This window comes from Lutra lutra, chromosome 17 (assembly GCF_902655055.1).
Source record: "Lutra lutra chromosome 17, mLutLut1.2, whole genome shotgun sequence".
In the NCBI taxonomy this organism is placed as follows: Eukaryota; Metazoa; Chordata; class Mammalia; order Carnivora; family Mustelidae; genus Lutra; species Lutra lutra.
The window spans coordinates 35,937,114-35,959,049 of NC_062294.1; the positions used below are offsets into that span (position 1 = coordinate 35,937,114).

Genomic DNA, 21,936 nt, shown 5'->3' on the forward strand with positions numbered 1-21,936 from the left:
AAGATCATGAAAAAGGACTGAGGGGCATTCCACATAAGCAATGGAGGAAGCTGAGGAATTCCGCTCAGGAAACGCAGGTATTTAAATGAAAAACAATGAATAGACATGTGGAAACAGCCTACAGGCAAATGGGTAAAAACCAATTGCTAAAATTTGGCTTTAGCTCCTGTTCCAAGTATGTTATTAACTCTTTTAATTCTCAAAACAAGCCAATGACATAAATACTATTAAACCTAACTTTACATGTGAGGAAATAGACTCCGAAAAATTAAATAACTTGCTCAAGGTCACATTGTTAATAAGTGGCAGATCCAGGGTACCAACCCACATGATCTAACTCCACCACAACTTTATACTGCTTTTTATGAATGTCTCAGAATGTGAAAAGGAAGTGAGGAAACAAATTACTGAGGCCTACTGCATTCAAAACCAGACCTTGTGGGGTACAGAAGAATGAATTTCCCCTAAGTAATCTACAGCCTATTAATGGAGTTCAGACTCACACAAAAATACTGTTCAAATTTCACATCTGACACGACTAGGGAAGGCACAACAAGAGTAGTGGAAACTCATATGAGAAAAGTGGTGTTCACCAGGCTGTGGAATCAAGTAAAACTTCACTGAAAGAAGAGCATTTTGGATAGGATTTAAAGAAAAGGGAAGAGTTGGGTGGAAGGAGTACCATGTCTTCCCACCAATTACTCCCCAGAGTTTTCAGGATAAATTGCAAACTCCTTGGCAGGGTACTCAAGGCCCTCCACAACTATGGCTGGAGGAATGCCAAGGAAGAGAGATTATTCTGAGATGATTATGCTGAAGTCTTTACGACGAGTTTGCGTTCCAAAGGATAAAAACATCTTATTTTTGTGTCTCCATAAACCGTTAGAGTTGAAGGCCGACACTGTGGCTTATTCTCTTGTAACCCTCCCCTCCCCTAGTCCAGGTGACTGTACATCGTAGCACGTGGTGGGTGCACGGCAAACATTTTCTGAAAGGAACGTAAATTGATGGGCATCAATCACCAGGTAACTGTCCAGCCAGGCTGCCTTATACCCTTTAGAGCTCTGGCGTTGGCTCATTTTAATGCTATAAAGTTAAGAGACTTAAACATGTGATCCAGAGGCAACGGGTCGGCCCTAATTTGGACCCGGATGCCACAAACCAACTGTGAAAGGTCGTTAAGGCAACTGTGAGAATCCAAACATGGACAAAGAATTAGATGAAAGACTTAATTTCATTAAATGTGGCTATGCCTTAAAAAAGTCATGTCGGGTATATACACTTATGAATAAAATGGTTTCCCTTAAAACACTGGAGACTAGGGAGTACGGGCGGGAGGAGACAAATGAAACAAAATCGGTAAAATGTAGCTAACTGTTGTACTCTGCGATGCAACATACTACTTGCTGTGATGGTTAAAAATTCCTTAATACAAAACACACACGACAGACAGAGACACAAAGACACACACACACACACACTCTCTCAGGTGCTGTTTTTCATCTTAAACCCCGAGGGAACCAGACGCAGAGGGTCCACCTGCGGCATCTCGGATTCGGCGGACGACCTCTGCGGGGCCTCCCGCGGGGGCCCGGCCTGGTTTTCTTGCCCGCGAAGCTGACTGAGGGGGTAGCCTCTTCATCCCCCTCAGCACTCTCCATAAATGCCTTTCGCAGAGAGCTGAAATTCTTGGAAAGCGCGGGTCACAGTTCTTTCAGTTTCTACACTGGACCCCGCCCGCGTGACCGGACCCCGACGAAAATCCAGCCTATCGCGGGGTCCTCCACCACGACCCCCAACCGCCAGGGCCGAGGGCTTGGGGGCGGACTCCGCGCAGCGACGTCACGGCGCGCCATGCGCCGGGTCAAAGTTCAGCCCCGCCCCTCTTTCCCTCGCTGTCTTCCTCGGCCTGCGCTGCCGCCGACGCCGCTGTGGGCCTGGCTGCGCTCCGTCTGCTCCGTCGCCTTCTTCCCTAAGCGCTGCCGGGCCGGCCGCCATGGCAAACGTGGCCGACACCAAGCTGTACGACATCCTGGGCGTCCCTCCCGGCGCCAGCGAGAACGAGCTAAAGAAGGTAGTGGGGAGCGGGACGGCCGGGCAAGGTGTGAGGGGCGCGGGCCTGCTCGGCTGAGGCGGCCAGGCCGCGCTACGGGGCTGCCCACGAGCCGGCGCCGGACGCTGCGGGTTCAGGCTGGGGGGCGGCAGCGGCAGCGAGATCGGCCTCGGCTGACCTTGGGCTGTCGGCCCCGCCCGCCCGCAAATGCAGCAAATAAAACCCACCCCTGCGCAAACACGACGGGAACGCTTCCTTCCTCCCTACCCCGGCAGGCGCCGGAGGCCGGGCGCTCCCGGGAGGCTGCAGCCTGCGCGGCCCTCCCCGCGCGGAGGTCATCACCCTGGAAAAACAGGTTGGACAGAGGCGCACAGCGCATCTCGGCCTCGGGGTAGAAGTTGTCTACGCCGCGGTCGTTGGCTTCGGAGCCGAGTCCGGCCTGGGTCTAGGGCCTGGCGGGCGGGTTGAGGCCGCCCCCGCCAGTGCCTCCGGGCAGTTGGGTGCCGCAGCCGCAGAAACGCCTCCCTTTCTTCCTCCTTCGCCCACCGACCCGTGCGTCTGTGTATTGTTCTGTGGGCAGGTAGCCTAGATGTCTGTACCCGCTTCAGGAGTAGCCCGTGGGTCCCAGCCAAACACCTGAGTGTACACTAAAAATAAATATAAGGTCTTACTGCGCTCTGCAGTGCTGCGAATCTTTGATCTCGAGATTTCAAAGCACTTGCGGCATGTGACTGAGCCCTACACAGTCTTCACCGAGCTTCAAGTATCCAGATTTGTAAGCTGAGAAAAAATGAGACTGCTCCTTAGGCCTTGGGACGGTAGAGTTGAGAGTAAAATGGACTTCCTGTTACCTTACCGGAAATGCTGGTCTGTATTATATAATTCATGTGTCTCTGAATAGACTTAAGTGCTGTGTATCCTAGCCACCTAAATGTATGCAACTTCACGAAAACTGAAGTCACTCCAATTAACTAATACCCTAATTAATCCTCCACATGAAAAAGTAAAAGGAGCTTCTCTTGGCTGATGTTTCCCCTAGAGCGAAGGTAGGAGCCATCCTGAGCAGAGGCTCTAACCTTAGCTTAATTTTTAGTTAAAATGTTTCACAGTTTTAACAAACTTAACGATCTTTTCTTTAGCCTTCATTGGAGTCGTCTTGGTATGGTTACTGGCCATCAGAGACATTTGACAATAATGAAAATACCGATTTCTCCGATATTTTGTTTTTGGTTAGTGAGTAAACAGTATTGAGGTGAATAAATTAGTAAACAGTATTGAGATTTTCTCGGTTTATGAATCCAGATTGTCAAACAATCTCAATGAATAAAAGATGTTTTTGGAAGGTTGTGGTTTTAACCCATTGCTTCTCAGAAAAATTAATATTTAGTATTCATAAATCGTTAAATCAGATTTTGTATGTAACCTTTTTTAAATTTTTCTTTTGTATTGAAGGCATACAGAAAGTTAGCCAAGGAATACCATCCTGATAAGAATCCAAATGCTGGTGACAAAGTAAGTTACTTGAGACTTTTCCTTAGAGGTTTAAGTTTTAAATTGCCCTGCTTGAAAAAAGGAATCTTGTAAAGAAAAGTCCCATCTGTTCCCATTAAGCCAAACTTTTACATGAAGAGTATTTTGGTTTTGTATTGGGAATGCTAACATTCCAGGCAGTCGTAGGTGGGAGATAAGACCAGAATCAAACCAAAGGTAATTTATAGCTTTTGTTAGAATAATTGGGTTCCAGGTTCCAGTAGCCTTTCCCCCACTCCTCTACTTGAAAATCTAATTGTTTTCCTTGTTGCCTTTTTTTTTTTTTATATAATAGTTCAAAGAAATCAGTTTTGCATATGAAGTACTGTCAAATCCTGAGAAGCGTGAATTATATGACAGATATGGAGAACAAGGTCTTCGGGAAGGTAGCGGTGGAGGTGGTGGCATGGATGATATTTTCTCTCACATTTTTGGTGGGGGATTGTTCGGCTTCATGGGCAATCAGAGTAGAAGTCGAAATGGCAGAAGAAGAGGAGAAGACATGATGCATCCACTTAAGTGAATATCTTTTATTTTTCTTTTTAAAAAAATATTGAGTACTATTTTTTCAAGTAGTAATGCTTAGTAAAGCTAAAGGTATCAAAAATGTTCTGTCTTTTGTCAGAAAAAAAATCTTCCATTTCCTTCCTGTCCTCATTGGATGACTAAATTGAATTTGATAACCTGGGTGTTTGTATTTTGCTACAGATCTTAAAGGATGGTTGATGTTTCTACTGAGGAGGCGGGTGGTTTTGTTATATTGGTCTGAAGCCACTTGTTACTATATAATTTAAAATTACAATAATGAAGATTATTTTCTTTTAAGTATTTAAATTTTCCAAGTTACTTTTTATTTAAAAACTTACAAAGTGAGGGACTGTGACTAGTTTGTTTACATGTTACAGTCACTCATTACTTGATCCTCCGTGTGAACTCTCCTAAATTGGTTTCCATGGAGCTTGCTGGCTTCTAGCCTGACATTAACCTGCCAGCGTATGAATGGTGTCTGACCTTGGTCTTAGACTGTGAACCCATGAGCCCTCTACAGTATGAAAATAGCTATTTTACTTTGCAAAGTTTGTGAGGTCTTTTATCTTTTCGTGAATCAGTAATGGTTTTACTAGCAAATACCAGAGACTTTCAAGTGTTGATTTAAAATATTTCATTATTACCTGATTTCTATATTTGAGTAGATAAGAGGAAGTGTAAACTTCTACATTGTTTGAATCTCATTCTTAAATTTGTTTGTATTTTTAAAGAATTTATCCTTAGAAATAAATTATCAGTTGGATATTCTTCCAAGTACAGTGGGTTAGTTGATACAGAAGTGATTTAAGAGGTAAATAAGATCAGGAGAGTACTTGCTGTGCCTTAATAAATCTTAATACTCACTTTAAAATTTTTTCAACGTATACAGTAGATGCTGTTTTCTTTTAACAGTATTAAAATTTACCTGTTGTTACAGGATTTCATTTTGGGTGACTTTATAATATTCCATTCCATGATTTATTTAAGCATTCACCTTTTCTAGAGGATGTTGCCAATTTTTTTCTGTAATAAATAGCTGCTTTGACTGTATTTATATACAGCATTGTCTTTTCTTGGCGGAGATATCCAGGCAGGCTTCAGCATTTTGAGGCTGATAACTACAACTAAATTGCCTTATAAAGGATTGTGCCAGTTTAGCGTCATTGGTGGAGAGTGCCAGCTTGGCCAGACCATTACCCATACTTTTCCTTCATAAGCCATGTTTGTTGAAGTGTCTGTATTTTTCTGGCCTCTTAGGTAGTGGTTTTGTATACTATGTGTAATTTGATATGTAAGGAGGAAAAGAGCTACCTATTTGTTTTTTGTAGATGATTTGGTTAAAGATTGTTATGGGTATAAAAGACAGATGCAGCCAATTGCTTTCGTCTGATTAAGTTGTAGCTATCTCATTGGGAAGTGTTGGTAGTGTTTTATTCTTACACTGCCTAGAACATACAAATTTTAGCTTGAGGTAATGATTTTGGGAAGGTTTGAATACCACAAAATAAATAGTATAGGTGCATTCTTTACTGCTAAAGGAGATTTTAAAACACAATGAGAATAGTAAAACCACATTAAAAGAATTGCTCTCAGACCCTAAAGAATAGTATTTTTGAGACTTGATACACATAGATTGTTTTGAGATTAGTTTGGAAATGAACAGTCCTGTAATTTAAATATGCTGTATAAAGGTGAATTGGATTTTATCAGTTTTGTATTTTTTTTTTTAAGATTTTATTTTCTTATTTGAGAGAGAGACAATGAGAAAGAGCAGGAGAGAGGAGGTCAGGGAGAAGCAGACTCCCTATGGAGCTGGGAGCTCAATGCGGGACTCGATCTGGGTACTCCAGGATCATGACGTGAGCTGAAGGAAGCCGCCCAACCAACTGACCCACCCAGGCGCCCTCAGTTTTGTATTTTTAATAGGCTTTTAAACTGTCCTTTTTTAAAAAATCATAGACTCCTTTGGAAATTTGTTAAAAGTTGTTCAAAGGATGGGGCGCCTGGGTGGCTCAGTGGGTTAAGCCGCTGCCTTCGGCTCAGGTCATGATCCCAGGTCCTGGGTTCGAGCCCCACATCGGGCTTTCTGCTCAGCAGGGAGCCTGCTTCCTCTCTCTCTGCCTGCCTCTCTGCCTACTTGTGATTTCTCTCTGTCAAATAAATAAATAAAATCTTTAAAAAAAAAATAAAATAAAAAGGTTGTTCAAAGGTATAATTTTGGTTCTAAGTCAGTGGTTCCTTGAGACCTCTTAAACTTCTTGGCTCTGTTGAAAACCTGTTCTTTTCCTCCTCTTTGTCCCACTGTTGATAAGGTCACTTTTGTTTTTTGTTTTGTTTTGTTCTTGAGACATATGCAAGCTAAGTTGCATACAACTCCTATAAGTTATAACTTTGTCACCATTCTAAAAATTGTTCTTGGGGGGAGCAGAGCCTTTAGTAGAGCGTGGACTCTGGAGCTATGCTGCCTGTGTGACCAAGTAAGGCAAGTTAACCTCTGCTCAGTTTTGTCTTGTAAAATGAGGATAATAATTGTATCTCATTCAGAGGGTTGTATTAGATGGAGGCTCCTGCCTGAGGCCAGAATAAGGTTGTGGTGCTAGAGTTTGTTCAGTTATCAGCTCTATCAGAAAACACAACGTAGCAAATTGTTGGCCTGATCCTATAGGTTGTGGCTTTGAGCACCGTATATACTGTCCATAATCATAAAATTCTTCTGCTAATTTGAGCCACAAAATAAAAGTTCCGTCAGTTGACTTAATGTAAGATGATTTTGAATTGTTTAAAAGGTTATAGTAGAATTTGCTGCACAAGCTGTCATTTATATCTTATATTTAGAAGAATTTGGCAGAATTTGATTGGACCTAATTCTTTTCTTCCCAGAGTGTCTTTAGAAGATCTGTATAATGGCAAGACAACCAAACTACAACTTAGCAAGAATGTACTCTGTAGTGCATGCAGTGGGTAAGTGTGTGTTCAGGTTTATGAAATAAATTAATTTCTGTTCTTTCAGTGGCACATTTAGTCTATACCAGGTAAAAATTATTCATGATTTAAACTACCCAAATAGAACATTTTCTGATACATTTGAAAGTTTAAATACTAGTCATTGGAGGTTGAAGATGAAGGTGAAAAGCACATTTCCTGTTTGTCATGGCCAATGGAATGGTCTGTGGGCAAAAATCTAACTTACATCTTTCCTTCCTTTAGCCAAGGCGGAAAGTCTGGAGCTGTTCAGAAGTGTAGTGCTTGTCGGGGTCGAGGTGTACGCATCATGATCAGACAGCTGGCTCCAGGAATGGTACAACAGATGCAGTCTGTGTGTTCTGATTGTAATGGAGAAGGTATGCATGCCAATACTTCTCTGCTTTTATGTTGAAATGGATTGGAAATGCAGGAATTGGAGAGGCTTATAATTTTTCTTTTTTAACATGTGTTTGTATTCATCTTGTTAAAGATACAGAGTTCTAAAAGACAAATATGAAAGTAATTATTCTGTTATGCATAGGCGGAATGAACACAACACTAAATTTGTTTAGTGAAATGTTAGTCTTTAGTTTCAAAAGAATGGGCAAAGGTTTTTTGTCCCTTTATATTTTTAAAGGTTATATTTGATAAAGAGGGAGACAGCACATTGTTCAGTTACTCTGATAAGTGGAGGGTTTTACTGTACGCTTTAGCTAGCTAGCTTTTAAGCATAATGAGGATTGAAGCTCTTCTCACAGAAGCAAATACTTCAGGGTTTTTGTGTTTTTGGTTTTGTTTTTTTACTACTTCAGGTTTTGAATGGCTTTGAAATACTTGGGCTCAGAGTGATTTCTTTCTTATTTTTTTTTTTTAAAGACTTTATTTGAGAGGGAAAGAGAGCATGAGAGGGGAGAAGGTCAGAGGGAGAAGCAGACTCCCTGCAGAGCAGGGAGCCCAATGCGGGACTCGATCCTAGGACTCTGGGATCATGACCCGAGCTGAACGCAGTGGCTGAACCAACCGAGCCACCCAGGCGCCCCCTCAGAGTGATTTCTGAAACTACTACTCACCTCTGTCCTTGTAGTGGTTTTATAGTTACAGACAATATATAACCATATGGACATGACTGACTTCCAGTTAAACATTCCTTAGAAAAATGGGTATACCCAATTTGGCCTGTGGGTTTTAGTTTGCCAGACCCTGTTCTAGAGCAGTGCCATCTAATAAATTTTTTCTACAATGATGTACAATGATATACAAAAATTCTACAAAATTTTTCTAATAAAATATTTCTACAAATTTTTCTGTGTATGCAGTGTCAAGTATGGTCACCATTAGCCACCTGAGACTGTTCAGTATGTGAAATGTAGCTTAGTGTGACTGAGCAACTGAATTTTAAATTTAAATAGCCACAGATGGCTGATGGCTACCATTGGGCAGCATAGTTCTAGAGCATTTTTTCCCAGATTGGTCCAGGAAGTGGTGAAATAATGGAGAAACTGTATATTATATTCCCCTCCTGGAACGTCTTAGTGCACTTTACCTTATTAAAAGCTCTGACAGTTCCTGCTATCAAGGAACCAAAGTTTACTGAAATCTTTACCTCTGTACCATTATGAGGAACTGGTGTTTTACAGAACATAATTTTTGAGAGTAGTGTTCTAGAAATAGTCCCTGAAGTCATTAATTATACTTGTTACCTAAGCATTAAAGTGTGCCAGTAATCAGCCAGTAAAAATGAATGCTATTTTTTCACAATGTACTGTGTAGAGCTTCAGTTTTACTTTATTATACCACTAATTAAATGTTTCAGAAGAATGCTTAGAAAAGAAACTGTGTTGTCCTAAACTTGGTTTGGGGATACTCAGTGTCAGCTAAAATTTAGCCATCTCTTTATTGGTTTTGGAAATATCTCAGTGATAGTGTACCTAAATAAAAGGGAAATCTATAATAGGATGTCTGGGCAGGGGTTAGTCTAGGAAATAAATAAAATCATATACCCAATATACAAGGTAACAATGAGCCATAAAAGATTTTTTTAAGTTTTTATTTGGGCTGTCTCTGGCAGTAGAGTTAAACTTACATGAAACTAAGACTGAGGACAAAAAATGAAGTAGCACTTGTAGAAGCTTTAGCATCTGACTACCCATTTTGTTTCCTTGATCCTTAGGCTTTGTTTTAACTTTTAGGAAATGTAGTCAGGAGTCAGGAAAGTATTGTTTAAGATGTATTACATTTCTCGTAACATTTCTTCTTGAAATGGAACCAGGTAGCTGGGTCCTTCAGGTAACTTGTAGTAAGATGTGAGTTTCTGTTATTAAGAATGATAATTTAAACAAAACTTTTTACATAGCAGTTAAATCTAAAACATGTATTTAATTAATAAAAATATTTAAGAGTACAATGTAATACTCTTGCTGAGAGTTTAAATGTTCTCTCTTTCTAGGAGAGGTAATTAATGAAAAGGACCGCTGTAAAAAATGTGAAGGGAAGAAGGTGATTAAAGAAGTCAAGATTCTTGAAGTCCACGTAGACAAAGGCATGAAACATGGACAGAGAATTACATTCACTGGGGAAGCAGATCAGGCCCCAGGAGTGGAACCAGGAGACATTGTACTTTTGCTACAAGAGAAGGAACATGAGGTAATTTCCTTTTTGTTTGTTTAATTTTTGTTTTATTCGGAAATGGGTCTCATGGTTAAGATACAAGTTAGATGTTTTTGGGTTCTCTGGAACAACACTGAACATAGAAGTTATGTGGTTGGGCTAAGTTTATAAGAACTGACTGTTTAGTAGACCAACAAAGCAGGTACAGTCAGAAGCACTGAAAAGGAGTCAGTTTTAGTTCCAGCTCAGCCATTGGTTAGCACTATAATCTTAAGTAATCCTGTTGTCTCTATACCCCAGTTTCCTTGTTTATGAAAATAAGGGCATTGGACCAGATGATCTAAGGCAGCTCATTTTTCATTGTGAAACTCCTTTGATGGGTGGTGGGTGGTGAGTGGTGGATAGGACTTCAGTCTTCAGTGCTGCTCTCTTGATTTGTTTTACATTCTGGGTTTACCATGTGACCTTTTCTTAAAAGGTTCTGCAGTTTTAAAAAAAAATTATTTTGGGGGTGCCTGGGTGGTTCACTCGGTTAAGCATCTGCCTTTGGCTCATGTCATGATCGTGGGGTCCTGGGATCAAGCCCACATTAGGCTTCCTGCTCAGATGGGAGGGAGTCTGCTTGTCCCTGTGCCCCTCCCCCCTGCTCCTGCTTGTGCTCTCACATTCGTGCTCTCTCTCAAATAAATAAAATGCTAAAAAAGTAAAAATAATTATTTTGGATACATATTGTATGTTATATACAAGGCATAATTAACTGGTCCAATGACGTGATCTAGTATGTATTATTTTGATTATACCATTGCACTTTTTTTTTTTTTTTTTTAAGATTTTATCTATTTATTTGACAGAACTTGAGAGCACAAGCAAGGGGAACAGCAAAGGGAGAGGGAGAAGCAGGTTCCCTGCCAAGCAGGGAGTCCAGTGCATGTACTGAGGGCCTTTATTCTTGAAGACGGTATTTGGAGCTATTCAGGAAACCTCTTTTTAGTAATCACCCATATTCTTGACTATAGCAGCTTTCCACAGGGTTCTGGCATCATACTTGATCACATTGACTTGAGTTTCTCTAAAGTTTCTTATATCACAAGTCAACCACATTTTTAGTTTTTTGTTGTTGTTATTTTTTAAGATTTTATTTATTTATTTTTTATTTATTTTTATTTATTTGACAAAGATCACAAGTAGGCAGAAAGAGAGCCCTATGCGGGGCTTGATCCCAGGACTCTGAGATCATGAACTGAGCTGAAGGCAGAGGCTTTAAGCCACTGAGCCACCCAGGCACTGCCCCCCTGCCTTATTATTTTTTTTTTTTTTAAGATTTTATTTATTTGACAGAGATCACAAGGAGGCAGAGAGGCAGGCAGAGAGAGGGCACCTTTTTAGTTTGTACTAAAAATTTTTCCTCATTTGATGGTGATTTCTACAAATAAAGTGAATTTTGAAAATCATTTAAAGAATTTAATAGAGAGTAAAGCTATATTGAAATGTTGATTCTAGGAATTTGATTGGTTGGATTAATTCCCTAACTAGATTGTAGCTTGCTCTCTCCTATGTTAGCCTTTCTCAGGATAAATTTTTTACCTCAGCAAATCTATAAATTACCATATATATTTAGGCCCTTTGTGGATATTGCCAAACCTACAGATAGCAAGTGCTCCTTGCTTAGTAAAAAATAGTAATTCCTAGAATTCTGCCTTAGGATCTTATAGGTTGAAATATTTGTAACTCCTTTCCTCCTAGGGCCCCCACCCCAAGACTTACTTATTTATTTATTTGAGAAGGACAGAGAGGTGGGGGAGGAGCAGAGGGATAGAGAGAATCTCAGGAAAACTCCATGGTCAGTGCAGAGTCCAATATGGGGCTCAATCTCACAGCCCTGAGATTAGGACCTGAGCCTAAAGAAAGCAAGAGTCTGGGGTGCCTGGGTGGCTCAGTGGGTTAAAGCCTCTGCCTTTGGTTCAGAGTCATGGTCCCAGGGTCCTGGGATCGGGCCTCACATCAGGCTCTCTGCTTGGCGGAGAGCCTGCTTCCTCTTCTCTCTCTGGCTGCCTCTCTGCCTATTTGTGATCTTTGTCAAATAAATAAATAAAATCTTTAAAAAAAAAAAAAGAAAAGAAAAAAAAGCAAGAGTCTGATGCTCAACCGACTGAGCCATCTAGGTGCCCTGAAAATGTTAACCTTCTAAGAAAATTTGGCTAGTCTCAAGTAGTTCATGAAAAAGCTTATAGTTACTTTGGGGCTTTTTTTTTTTTTTCCACTACCAGCAGTTGTGCTAAAGGAGTTGTCAGGCCATTAGATTAGGGTGAGTGTTATAGCCAGAACATACAAATCTTCCAGTCAGAAAACATTTCAATTTTGAGACTGCTTTATATCATGTGGATTCATCTTTCAGTACAGGTGTATGTATGTTTTGGTGATAATGGCTACAGTTGTGCATTTGCACAGCAAGGAACCACAGTATCTGGTGATGTTATTCCCTTCTTTATGCTTTGTTTTCCAGAAATTATCATCACTTTAAGTCTTTTACTGTCTGGTTCTTGGTAGTTCCTCCTCATTAACCTGGTTTTTCAAAAATTCCCTGAATTCCTATTTGTTCTCTGTTCAGATTTTAGCCTCAAATTTTCTATCCTACTCACCCCTCCACCAGAGTTCCCTGTCCACTGAAACAACCCCGATATCATCTTCAATTGGAATCATTTTAAGTTGAGCTCCCTTCTAAGAACATGGTGCCTCTTGTTCCCTACTTCTGATATAGCTTTAACCGAAGGGTATTTGGTTATAGATGGTTCTTGGAACAATAATGTTTTTTTAAGATTTTATTTATTTATTTGACAGACAGAGATCACAAGTAGGTAGAGAGGCAGGCAGAGAGAGAGGAGGAAGCAGGCTCCCTGCTGAGCAGAGAGCCCGATGCAGGACTCCATCCCAGGACCCTGAGATCATGACCTGAGCCGAAGGCAGAGGCTTAACCTACTGAGCCATCTGGAACAATAATGTTACAAGATGTTCAGAAACACTAGCATTTTGCAGTTATAAAAACATTAAAACATCCTGTTTGGGGCGCTTGTGTAGCTCAGTTAAGCATCTGCTTTTGGCTCATCAGGGTCCTGGGATTGAGCCCCACATTGGGCTCCCTGCTCGGCAGGGAGTCTGCTTCTCCCCCTCCCTCTCCTGCTGCTTGTGTTCTCTCTCTCACTGTTTTTTTCTGTCAGATAAACAAAATCTTTTTTAAAAAATGTATTTAATTTGAATTTAGTTAGCATATACTGTATTATTAGTTTCAAGGGTAGAATTCAGTAATTCATCAGTTGCATATAACATGAAGTGCCCTCCTTAATGCCCATCACCCAATTATCCCAGCTCTCCTCCAGGAATCCTCAGTTTGTTTCTGTTGCTGAGTCTCTTGTGGTTTGCCTCCCTCTCTATTTTTGTCTTATTTTTCCTTCCCTTTCCCTGTGTTCATCTACTTTATTCTTTGGAGGAGAGACTATTTCATATTGAAAAAAAATCTGGGTGAGACCTTCCATTGCAATTTTGCTTCATCTTAAATTTCAAGAGCTAAGTACAGATAGTTGTAAATTCTAATAAGCAAAAATTATGTTAGGTATTTGTGCAATTGGATGTATTTTTGCTACACACTGAAAGCTCAGAAACATACTTGATGTTTATTAAATTATCTTTGCATTACTTAAGCCATAGGCTAATAGTGTAATTAGTCACTGTTAGCACTGCTGTTTGATTTACGTTCATCTAAGCAAATTTTTCACATTTACAGAGTTTATTATTTTTTTTTTTTTTTAGGATTTTATTTATTTATTTATTTGACAGATAGAGATCACAAGCAGGCAGAGAGGCAGGCAGAGAGAGAGGAGGAAGCAGGCTCCCTGCTGAGCAGAGAGCCCGATGCGGGGCTCAATCCCAGGACTCTGAGATCATGACCCGAGCCGAAGGCAGCGGCTTAACCCACTGAGCCACCCAGGCGCCCCACATTTACAGAGTTTAAATGTAAAACTTAAACATGTGTAAAGCATGATATTGAGTCCATTTAGTGGCCGAGCATTACTGGTTAAGCTTTTTTTTTTTTTTTTTTTTAAAGATTTTATTTATTTATTTGACAGATCACAAGTAGGCAGAGAGGCAGGCAGAGAGAGAGGAGGAGGCAGGCTCCCTGCTGAGCAGAGAGCCCGATGTGGGGTTCCATCCCAGGACCCCGGGATCATGACCTGAGCCGAAGGCAGAGGCTTTAACCCACTGAGCCACCCAGGCGCCCCCTGGTTAAGCTTTTTATGTTGAACATAAGCTCTCCTCTTCCCCTGTTACGATCATGTCTGGTGAATCTGTTCTATAGAATCCCCCTGGACTGTCTACACTTTTTGCTCAGAGGCAGGGCCAGAAAATAAGCCACAATTGCAGAATATCCCTGGTTGTGGTTTTTGGAGCCTCAGCTATGCTTTATCAGCCAGTTTTCCCAATTCCATTGTTTTGCTTTCCTTTTTTTTTTTTTAAGATTTTTATTTATTTACTTGAGAAAGAAGGCAGGAGCCCAGTGGAGGGTGAGGGAAGGTATGGGCAGAGGAGGAGAAACGGGCTCTTCCCAAGCAGGGAGCCCAACTTGGGGTTCGATCCCAGAACCCTGGGATCAGGACTCAAGCCAAAGGCAGATGCTTAACCGACTGAGCCCCCCAGGTGTCACTCCAACGCTTTTCTGATAGGTGTTTCTAGCATATTACATGAGAATAGCTCGGTTTCCTTATATAAATTTATGGAATTAGGGATGATGACAGTTTGGCTTTTACAATGAATGGTAGAATGAAGGTTTTGAAATCGTTTCAAGGAATACAGCACAACAGGGTATGGCTCCATAATTTTTTTTTAATGTGTTTTGTTTGCTTTATTTATAGGTGTTCCAGAGAGATGGGAATGATTTGCACATGACATATAAGATAGGACTCGTTGAAGCTCTGTGTGGATTTCAGTTCACATTTAAGCACCTTGATGGACGTCAGATTGTGGTGAAATACCCCCCTGGAAAAGTAATTGAACCAGGTAAGTCTTGATTTTTGTCTGATCCAGGATTCCATGTGGAGGGATTTTTTTGTTTTGTTTGTTTTGTTTTGTTTTTGCAGTTAGTAAATTTTTATAGTAGGTGACTTTCAAAAAAGTACTGAGCAGCTTGCTTCTTGGTTAAAATTCTAATAGTTTTCTTTTTACTTACTCAAATAATAGGTTGTGTCCGTGTAGTTCGAGGGGAAGGAATGCCACAGTATCGTAATCCCTTTGAAAAAGGTGATCTTTACATAAAGTTTGATGTGCAGTTTCCTGAAAACAACTGGATCAACCCAGACAAGCTTTCTGTAAGTATTCTCTCTATATATAAGCGACAAATTACTTAAAAGTTTAATAATGAGGTGGTCCTTTGTCACGTTTGATTTGTTTTTGGTGCTTAGAACATGTAATTTGTAAAACTTTGCTATTTTAACATTTGAGTGACCGTTGGGCTGACCTGGTGATTATTAAAGGCAAGGCTTGGGGCACCTGTGTGGCTCAGTTAAGCATCCAGCTCTGTTTCAGCCCAGGTCATGATCTCTGGATTGTGAGATCAAGCCCCATGTCAGGATTCTCGCTGGATATGGAACCTGCTTAAGATTCTCTCTCTCCCTACCCCACCCCCCGCCCTCTCTCTCTCTCTCTCAAAAAAAAAAAAAAAAAAAAAAAAAATTGCTGGTGTAAATGTTGATGGTGCCAAGCAGGGAATAGTAAAGAATTAAAGCAGACTGGATGTAAGTTTGTGGGAGGATTGAAACACCCCGAACACCAGATCCCTTACCTGAAGAGGCAGCCTCCCAGGTTAGCATTAGTTATTCCATGCAGGAAAGCGTGTCTTAGGTAAAATTTTCCAGTGTTTAATTGTTGGCAACTAATTCTGGTGTTTTGTGTCCTAAGCAATAATGGGATGTACAAAAGATGTCTGCAGGTTTGACCGGTGGGTCATCAGTTAGTCATCTCTGGCTTTAAAGTACACTAGATTTATTTAACTCTCAAAGAAGCATATATTTTGGATTGTATCCAGAGGGAAGGCCAAGGGATAGCTCACAAACTAACGTTTTTGTTTCATTTTGATTTTCGTTAAGGAACTAGAAGATCTTCTGCCGTCTAGACCAGAAGTTCCAAACATAATTGGAGACACAGAGGAGGTAGAGCTTCAAGAATTTGATAGCACTCGGGGCTCGGGAGGTGGTCAGAGGCGTGAAGCCTATAATGATAGCTCTGATGAAGAAAGCAGCAGCCATCATGGACCAGGAGTGCAATGTGCCCATCAGTAAACTCTGCAAACAAATTGCACAGGTGGATTTTCTTTCCACATTTGCCCGGTTTGCTTTCAGCGATCCAGCTGGAGTGTCTGGTCAGTCCAGATGAACTGATGGACATCTGTTGGTCTATGTGTAACTTTTAAAATTGGTATAGTATCTACAGAGTGTATAATTTAAACTAACCACAAAGCTTTACATCTTCATTTTGACTGTTCTGTAGCAGAATAAAGCACTTGAAAGGAGATAAGACTCCCTTTCACACATGGGTTATAAGTTTCAGTCCTGGTATCCGTGCTTGATTTTTATCAGTTTTGTGTAGATTTTATGTTTCATATTTTAAATCCAAATCCCACATTGTAAAGTTTGTGTACAATTTGTCCTGAAGCTTTGTGTTTGGCTGCACCTGCGTAAGCTGCTACAAATAGAATAAAGAATTTCATAGCCTGTATCTATCATTTAGATGCATGGAAAATGGGCTTTGCACACAATGGGTTTGGAGCTGACTGGGAACAATGGAAAAAAATAACATTAGCTGTGGTTGTAAAGTCCCGCCCCACTTTTTTTTTTTTTACCATCTTGTGAAAGGTTTCTGAAACTCGATAATAAAAAGCAGTTGGTATAAATTATTCTTTGTGTCACATTTTTAGAAGGAAGAACATACTTTGAACTGTAAAATGTATCCTTAAACTGGAGAATGTATCCTTCATTCTGGTTCTTAAGCAGCCCTTAAAAACCCATTGGCCTGAAGCTTATGCCTCAGGTATGTGCCCATTTTATAGTATTAAAAGGCAAAAAGAAAGTTTGGTATGTTGGTAGAAACAGGCTTTATTGGCTTCAATTGATGCTTTGTACAGTCAAGGACATCTGAGTTATGTAACTCACAAGTTACGATCCTGAGCATCGGGGCCAGGTTAACCTAGCCTCTGTATCTCCCCACCACCACCCCTTTTAAAAATAAGGTAACAGCAAATCAATATTAGAACCATGTCTGCATAGAACCTGTTAAAATGCTGTTTTCATTAAATGTTAAGTTAAAGATTCTCTGTCTCCATTAAGTTGAATATTTGAGATTGGGGGAAGCATTGATCACTAATGTCTTATAGAAAAGTAAGACTCTTAGGCTGGTGTGAGAAAAATCAGGTAAAACTGCTATGAAGAGGATGTTGTGTTGCTCTTTCCATCTTCTATTACCTTCTTTTCATTCCCAGAGTAGATATTTTTAGAACACACTTTAATTTTAGGGAGAAGAAACATTAGTTGTACATTTTACATTTGTAAAAGAACAAAGAGGGAAAAGTGAAAACTAAAATTTAAAAATGTATTATGCCATCCCTGAGCCTCAACACAGTACTTGTAGTTTATTTCTAGGTCTACCATAACCTGAATGGGGGCATGTGGTGGGGGTGGGAAGGGTCCTGGCATTAATCAAGGCCTGTGAGGTTTAAATTATTGCCCTATCCTCTCTACCTCCATTGTACAAAAAATATTTTACAACCAGCCTGGGCAAGATTCAACAGCATAGTAGTTTTGTATCCAAGGTTACTTCCCCACAACCACTTTAAGGGTAAGAAATGCAGTGGCAATATAAAGTTTGTAGCCTTTCCAATAAAGGTTTATAAAACATTAGAGTTGTTCAGTGTAGTCTTTTTTAATTCTTCTACCCAGGTTTTTTTGGCCATAGTGAAAACCATATGGAAGGAGAATCCAACCTTGTTAAAATCTGTTATGCACTCGGCCGTGCTCTGCTTTGTCGAGCACCTGTATACAGAATAAGCGTGTATGGTATTGACATTACAAAGAGTCTTTTTAACAACTTTATTGAAATAACTCCTGTGCCATTAAATCTTTTAAAAAATGGTGTACAACTCAGTGGTTTCCAGTATATTTACAGAGTTTGCAACCATCACCACTAGTTCCAGAACATTTTCATCACCCCAGAAGAAAAAACCCAAATCCATTAGCATTTACTCATTCTGTTTGTTCCCCAGCCCCTAGTACAATCACTAAGCTAGTTTCGTTTTGTATAAAATGGGCTCATAACAACATGTGGCCTTTTGTAAGCCGTTAATTTAGTAATGTTTCCAAGGTTTATCTCTGTCATAGTATGGATCAGTACTTTGTAGTAATCTGTTGTGTAGCTAGCAATACCATGCGTTTGCTGACCCATCCATCAGTTGATGGGCATTTGGGGCTTTTTCCATTGGAATAATGCTACTATGAACATTCACGTATAAATTTTTGTGTGGACGTACTTAAAATTCTTTAAGATCTGTTCCAGGTGTGGAATTGCTGGGTCACATGTAAGTGTTTAATCTTTTGAAAAACTGCCAAAACTTTTTCAGAAAGTCTGTACCATTTTAAGTCCTACCAGTAACGTATGAGATTTCAATTTTTCCACTTTAACTGCCAACATTTGTTAGTATCTGTCATCCTAGTGGGTAATGAAGCAGTTTTTATTTTCATTTGCCCAATGTCTCATGATATTAGCCATCTTTTCATGTGCTTACTGACTGTATATCTTAGGAGAAATGTTTTCAAATCCTCCCCACCCCATACTTTATTCAGATTGTCCTAGTTTTTATCTTTTTCTGTTCCAGGATATCCCATTATATTTAGTCATATCTGCAAAGGCTCTTCTGCTGTGACAGTCTCCCTTTGTTTTTGAAGACCTACATGGTTTTAAGGAATACTGGTCAGCTATTTTGCAGAAATGTCCCTTGATTATATGTGTAAAATTTCTCACAGCACTAGTTGCAGGAATGAATCGGTTATCATGTTGAAAAACCTGTTTCCTCTGCTCATAACACTTCTGACACTACCTGGAGTTAGGGCAGACCCCGCAGGTTAAGAACTCAGTCCCACTAGACTGCCCGATTTAAGGTGTCCGTCGCGAGTCCCAGGTTGTTGCCTATGCTTCTGACCAACTGCTCATCAGCGTTACCCACAACCCCGTCTTCGGGTTGCTAGAATGGCTTATAGAACTCAGGAAAACACTACTTACGAGATTGCCAGTTTATCATAAAGGATACAACACAGGAACACCCCCAGGGAGGAGATGCCCAAAGCAAGGGATGTGGGAGTTGCCATGCCTCTGAGCACATCCTTCTCCCAGCACCTTGATGTGTTTGCCAATCTGAAGCTCTCTGGCCTGTTCCTTCAAGGTTTCTGTGGAGGTTTCATTCATAGGCACAACTGATTAAATTTATTGGCCATTTATGGGGTTTTTATTTTTGTTTGTCCCATTAACCTTTTGTTTTAATGTAGGGTCTCAAAATTCAGTGACAGATTTGGCCAAGTTGTTTCCATTAAAAAGTACTGATTTTAGGGGCGCCTGGTTGGCTCAGTGGGTTAAGCCTCTGCCTTCGGCTCAGGTCATGATCCCAGAGTCCTGGGATCGAGCCCCGCATCGGGCTCTCTGCTCAGCCGGGAGCCTGCTTCCTCCTCTCTCTCTCTCTGCCTGCCTCTCTGCCTACTTGTGATCTCTGTCTGTCAAATAGATAAATAAATCTTAAAAAAAAAAATACTGATTTTAAAAAACTAATAACCTAAAACTGCCACACACATACACACACACAAAATGGTTCACAAAACATTGTCCTGGTCTTACAATGTATCATCATTAACCGGTCTTTTACCATTAAATGGTGTCATCAAAGCAATGGACAAGAAGGCAGCTGGAGCTGGCAAAGTCACCAACTATGCCCAGAAAGCTCAGAAGGCTAAATGAATATTATCCCCACTACCTGCCACTCCAGTCTTAACCAGTGGTGGAAGAATGGTCTTAGAACTCTTTGTGTTCTTGACCGTTTGTGATTGAACTTCACCTCAGCCTTTGTCACCTGCTGGAGGTCTGGAGGGTGAGGCTGAAAGTTCCGACCTTCTAATCACACAGTTGGTTCCTCTGGTAACCAGCTAACATCCTTCAAGACTCATCTCATTAGCATAAAATCAGGTATGGGTGAAAAGATCTTGTTATGTATAAAAAAGACACTCTTCCCACCCCTATCAGGAAATTGAAGGATTTTAAGAGCTCTGTGCTGGGAACCAGGAATAAAGACCAAATGTGTATTTCTTATTCTATCACAATTTCACAGTGTTCTCTCAGTGAAACACTGCAGAACATTAAAACTCTCAAGGCACATGCATAGAACTTGTTTCTAACTGGCCGACTTGCATGAATCAGTTTGGTGTTACTTTAGTGAAACATTGAGAAAGCTTGCTCCCACCATTTACCTACTACCATTTGTGCTTAGTTTTTGAATTCCACGATGATACGTGGTTGATGATAGCAGAACTGTAAACCAATGCCCACCTGGGAAACAAGTTATGAACTAGTGTACAGTGCTAAGAATAGTTTCTTTCAATTTTACAGATTTCATTTCCAAAGTGACTTAGGTTAGTAACCTCACCCCCTTCAGGGAGATTGTTAATATGTTGTAATATAGTTAGATTGTGTTGCATATTCTGCATTTCATCCTAGGAACCACCCCCCACCACCTCTATATGATGTTTTCAAATCTGCATACATTGAGGGTCACTGCTATAAAGTTCACTGTGTTTTGACAGATGCATAGTGTCATGTATCTACTATTACAGTGTCATATGGAATAGTTTCACCAGCCTAAAAAAAGCCCTGTGCTTCACCAGTTCAACCCCCCTCACCCTTCCTGAACCCATGGTGACCTCTTCTGTTTCTCACTCTTCCAGAATTTCATATAATTAGAGTGATATAGTTAGCATGTAGCCTTTTCAGACTGGCTTTCACTTAACAATATGCATTTAAGATTCATCTATATCTTTTTGTGGCTTGATAACTCATTTCTTGTCATTGCTGAGTAAGATTCTATTTTTTGGGTATACCACAGTTGATCTTTTTTTTTTTTTTTTTTTTTAAAGATCTTGTTTATTTATTTGAGAGAGAGAACAACCGGAGGGGAGTGGTAGAATGAGAGGGAGAAGGCGGCTTCCCACTGAGCAGGGAACCTAGCACGGGGCTCAATCCCAGGACCCTGAAATGACCTGAGCCAAAGGCAGGCGCTTAACCAACTGAGCCACCCAGGCACCCCTACAGTTTATCTTTTATCAAGATTTTTTATTTGCAAATTTTTTTTGCCATTTTGTGGATTGTCCTCGCTTTTTTTTCTTTGAAGATTTTATTTATTTCACAGAAAGAGGTCAAAGTAGGCAGAGCAGCAGGCAGAGAGAGGCTCCCCAATGAGCAGAGAGCCTGATGCAGGACTTGATCCTAAGACCCTGAGATCATGACCTGAGCTGAAGGCAGAGGCTTAACCCACTGAGCCACCCAGGCGCCCCTTGTCTTCACTTTCTTGATAGTATCCTTTGAAGCACAAAGGTTATTAATTTTAAGTCCAATTTATCTATTTTCTTCTTTTGTTACTTGTGCTTTTGGAATTTTAACTAAAATGTATAACACTGGGGATGGAACCTTCAGTGTTTATTTTGGTACAGTGGCTGTTTTTTTGCATATAATAATCATCTGGTTCTGAGGAGTAGGAAGGACATTGTGGATCCTACCTGGTAACTGATATTTTACTTGGGAAACCCACACAAAGTTACTGTTAACAATTTTATCAATTAGGTCTTATGTATTTTGCTGGAAGTACTAATTATACTGACTCACTTTCTTGTCTCTCCTTGCCAACCCATTTACTTAATGCCACACAGAGTAAGTTAGATCCATAAACCCAGACTTCCTTTTTTGGCTTGCTACTTCGCAAGTCTTACGTTCTTTCGGTTTCAAGTAAACACGTTTTATATTAGTATCAATAGCTGGGAGTTTGATTACAAAGAAATACATGTAATCTAATAATTACTCCAAAAGTCTTGTGATTAATTCATCCCCAGTTGCAAGGGATTTGATAGAACTCTGAAGCCCACATAGTCTGGTGCAGACTTCTAGAGAATGTTAGTATAATTGCA

At 40.4% G+C, this 21,936-nt stretch overlaps 1 protein-coding gene across 1 annotated transcript; it reads left to right on the top strand.

Moving 5' to 3' along the window:
• Positions 1–1,843: 1,843 nt before the first annotated feature.
• DNAJA2 (DnaJ heat shock protein family (Hsp40) member A2) lies at positions 1,844–17,622 on the top strand. Its single transcript, XM_047711377.1, has 9 exons — positions 1,844–2,074; positions 3,506–3,565; positions 3,879–4,102; positions 6,992–7,072; positions 7,319–7,452; positions 9,522–9,718; positions 14,587–14,731; positions 14,912–15,039; positions 15,817–17,622. The coding sequence occupies exons 1-9, from the start codon at positions 1,997–1,999 to the stop codon at positions 16,006–16,008; spliced, it is 1,239 nt and encodes a 412-aa protein (XP_047567333.1). The 5' UTR covers positions 1,844–1,996; the 3' UTR covers positions 16,009–17,622.
• Positions 17,623–21,936: the final 4,314 nt, after the last annotated feature.